Genomic DNA, 3,928 nt, shown 5'->3' with positions numbered 1-3,928 from the left:
CAGAGTGCTAGTGTAGCCCAAGTCCATATATACTAAGCTTTCCTAAAATAAACGGCCCACTACTAGAGTCTTCTATTTGTGGGGCGAAACTACTGCCTATAAATACCCCAAATCCCAAATATTTTCCCACTCAGTTACCAGTTTTGCAGGTATGTTTCATAGTGCTATCGCTCTGTTCTCTCTTTTTTTTTTTCTTTTTTTTTTCTTTTCTTTTTGTAGGTGTAATTTCTATGTGATATATTTATTTTTTTCTGTTTCGTCTTTGGTTGTTTGTATGATTTCTAATTGTTCAATTTGTGCTGCGATGAACTAATTTTTTTTGGTTTTTAGGGTTCTATGAATTTTTTTTCTATCATTTGAATTACATGTACCTGTTTTTATTCAATTTGTTCCTTGTTTTGATATATGGTTCTATAGAGTTGGGAAACTTATAAGATATTATACAGTAGCATACAGTTAAACCAAACAATACAAATATTATTAAACCACAACAAACGTTACAGTCTATCAAAACATTGTGTTCATTAATACAGTACAATACAATATAACACCATACTGTACCATACCATACTGTACATTAATGAACCACAGGAAACAACCATCCAAACAGAGGGTAAGTGGCCGTGGTGTGGCTATGAATACTTCTTTACTTTTTCCCAGAGTTGAATTCTGGAAATCATGTTTGGCGATAAAATTCCAGAATTCGTCGGAATTTGGAAAACACCAAAAAGTTGTATTCACTTTTTTCACTCCAAATTACTCACGAGAATTCGAAAACAACTCCAATTTGTATTCATGGCCAAACACAACTCGAATTTCCAAATACCATTTTTCACTTTGAAAACAAAAAATACTTTTTTCAATTTTTTTTTTTCTTTTTCAAAGTTCAGTATTTTCATGGCTAAACGGGCCGTTAAATGTAATGAAGAGGAATAATCTGTTTTGTTCTGCCATTTTCCGATTGATAATTAATAAGTGTTTCATTCAATTTGTTCCTTGTTTTTGATGCATGGTTGTCTAGAGTTGGAAAAATTAAATATATTGAAGAGTAAGACTGTTTTGTCCTGCAATTTTTCGACTGAGAATTAATTAGTGTTTCATTCAATTTGTTTGATTTTTATGTATGGTTCGCTAGAGTTTGGAATGTCAAATATATTGAAGTGGTTCGCTAGAGTTTGGAATGTCAAATATATTGAAGAGGAAGCCTCTGTTTAGTTCTGCAATTTTCCGATTGAGGATTAATACAATAATAAGTGTTTCATTCAATTTGTTCTTTGTTTTTGATGTATGGTTCTGTAGAGTTGGTAAAGTTAAATCTATTGAAGAGGAAGACTCCGTTTTGTTGTGTTTTTTGATTGAGAATTAATAAGCCTTTCAATTTCAATTGCTTTTTTCTTTTTCTCGGTTACAAAGATCTAGTAGCATAGATTTTTGGGATGGTTCGATTTGAAGTCGATCTTATAAAGAAATGTGAACTGTCAGGGGATGAGATTTGCTTGATGTGATACTTAGACTAGCTCCTGGTTGCATACACTTATACAAATTGTATATTGCGTTTCCACGTCAAAAGCATACTTGAGGTGTGCTTAAGACCTGAAGTTAAGACACAATAAACATCGGATGCTTCACAAGGCTTCAATGAAGGCGCCTTCACTGAAATGCCACATCGGGGTAATTCAGTTGAACATGTGCTTGGCACTTGGGCAACTGTTTTTTTACATATGATGTTCATTAACGAGTTTCACAGGCATTCTTTTGAGGAAGGCTGATAAATTTTATCAATCAACATCAATATGATACATTTAATTGCTAAGGAAACAAACAAGGAATCAGAGAAATAACAGAATATCAAGCAAGCAATAGTTGGACCTCTCAAACTCAACATATTCGTGGAGTTAAAGGAAGAAAAATCTTATTCATATTGAAGAAATGTAGGATTATGAGCCAAGTAATATATGAGAATTATTGGGTTATTACCAGTAAGGAGAAGAAGGATGTCATATATATATATATATAGAAGATGATGCTAGTAATTAGGATTCAAAAATTGGAAGTTAATACAAGTAAGATAGTCGCTGGATCTGAATTAGAAACTCGAACTGCATTTTCACATCTGAATTATAAATTTAAACTGATTTGAACTGATTGACAACCTGTTACATCACATATTTCACTTAACTATAACTTCCTCTATTTCTCTGCTCACATAATATTTTTGTGCGTTCCACTGTTAATTGCACTCTGTGGTAAAAATACCAATTGTATTGATGCTCTTCGCCTTGTAAACACATCGTATTCCTTTGTAATTAACCTTTCAATTTATTTTTGTGCATCTGTTTGTATTTCTCAGTCCGCCCTCTTGAAGTCAACGTTTGTCTCTTCTGATCTAGGATCTTAATATACACTACTGTTAGTACTGTTTGGGAGAAGTTTGGTTGAAAAATGGGCAAGAGGAAGGCAAAAGCAAAGCCAGCACCAAGAAAAAAAAGGGACAAACTTGACACGGTCTTCAGTTGTCCTTTCTGCAATCATGGAAGCAGTGTAGAATGTCGCGTGTGAGTGTTTTTATTAATTTTAATCTAGACATGTTGCTTTTTGTGTACTGAATGACTGTCTGGTCACCGTATACTTTGAAGATTTATATTTGTTTTACTTCACGTTCAAGCTCTTTGCTGCCATCTCCTATCTCGTGATCTTAAACTAGATATGTTAATCTTATAGGTAAAAGTAATGGACAGTAACTGTGATGCTAAGATAGAATATATTGAAAGTACCTCAGACCATCCTGTATCTAGTTTAGCCTAAATACTTGAGCCTAGGATTTCTGAAATTAGAAACTCAATATCTGGATAAGGAAGGAGAGTGAGGTTAAAATTAGATTTGATGACAGGCTGAGAATATTTGTCCTGAGAAAGAAGATCTCTTTTTCCGATTTCCCGGCTCAGTTGGGTGATACAAATGATGAAGAGCTCAAAATGGTGTTATAGTCCATTAAATGTGTTACTTTAAGTCTTAGTTTCTTAAGGAGTCTTTTAGTCCTATTCAAGATTTATATGCCAGTAGAAAACATAGCGAACTTCTAGTACTTGCTAAACTTGCTTGGAGCTTTTATTTTTATGCCACATATCAAGCTTCATTTCACCACGCCATTACTGCTGTAATTGTTATTCTACTGCTTATATTATTGTTTCTGTTTGCACATTTTACATCAGTTTTGTTTGGTAGTTCTTCTGATATACATATTGTTATATGTTTCAGCGATATGAAGAACTTGATCGGTGAGGCCATATGCAGGATTTGCCAAGAAAGCTTTAGTACTACTGTGACAGGTAAGTTCCACATAGTGCCTTTTTTTTTTTTTGTGTGTGTGTGTTTGTGTATCCTGTATTAGGGTATTTTATGAGAATGTAGGTCTCTTGTGTAAACATGGTGTTCAATGGACTCTCAATTCTGTTTTGCTTACATTTTTAACCTGACATATTTTTTTTGTTTTGCAGCTTTGACTGAGCCGATAGACATGTAAGTCGGTGTTGAAACATCATTCTGCTTTGCTCTAAATTGTCGACTATCTTCAAAACCTTTTTCTCCATGATTATCTTTAATAACTAGTCTGAAATCCATGGTGCAGATATAGCGAATGGATAGATGAATGTGCACGTGTCAATAACCTTGAAGATTATGAAGACTAGGAAGGAGGCTAGACAGCCATTGAAAGGGAATACTTCAACAGCAAAGCTTATCTCAAATCTGAGCGCGACCATAACGATGAAGCTACCTCGAGGCTAATGTAGTTAGTTGATCCTACTGGGATTTGTAAAATATGTTATGAAACAGTACCTTATATAAATGAAACATTTGCAAAAACATTCTTCTGACTTCTGAGTTGAAGAAACTGAAATTGTTGTGATAGAAAGTCAAATTTTGCTTA

At 33.8% G+C, this 3,928-nt stretch overlaps 1 protein-coding gene across 2 annotated transcripts; it reads left to right on the top strand.

Moving 5' to 3' along the window:
• On the top strand, window positions 1–3,928 carry LOC132628927 (transcription elongation factor 1 homolog). 2 transcript variants are annotated; one of them, XM_060344677.1, is made up of 5 exons: window positions 1–149; window positions 2,391–2,555; window positions 3,259–3,329; window positions 3,498–3,519; window positions 3,629–3,928. In XM_060344677.1, the coding sequence occupies exons 2-5, from the start codon at window positions 2,443–2,445 to the stop codon at window positions 3,687–3,689; spliced, it is 267 nt and encodes an 88-aa protein (XP_060200660.1). In that variant the 5' UTR covers window positions 1–149; window positions 2,391–2,442; the 3' UTR covers window positions 3,690–3,928. The 2 variants fall into 2 exon arrangements, with proteins under 2 accessions (XP_060200660.1, XP_060200664.1); XM_060344681.1 differs by lacking the exon at window positions 1–149 and having other exon boundaries at window positions 2,369–2,555.

Source organism: Lycium barbarum, chromosome 1 (assembly GCF_019175385.1).
Source record: "Lycium barbarum isolate Lr01 chromosome 1, ASM1917538v2, whole genome shotgun sequence".
In the NCBI taxonomy this organism is placed as follows: Eukaryota; Viridiplantae; Streptophyta; class Magnoliopsida; order Solanales; family Solanaceae; genus Lycium; species Lycium barbarum.
The sequence above is the reverse complement of the archived record's forward strand: the minus strand, read 5'-3'. Positions and strand labels throughout refer to the sequence as shown.

Excerpts from the sequence above, each read along its gene's own strand:
- LOC132628927 (XM_060344677.1), top strand. The coding sequence starts at position 2,443 with ATGGGCAAGAGGAAGGCAAAAGCAAAGCCAGCACCAAGAAAAAAAAGG. Across the intron at positions 2,556-3,258 it reads AGCAGTGTAGAATGTCGCGT|CGATATGAAGAACTTGATCG; the intron begins GTGAGTGTTTTT and ends TATATGTTTCAG. Across the intron at positions 3,330-3,497 it reads CTTTAGTACTACTGTGACAG|CTTTGACTGAGCCGATAGAC; the intron begins GTAAGTTCCACA and ends TTTGTTTTGCAG.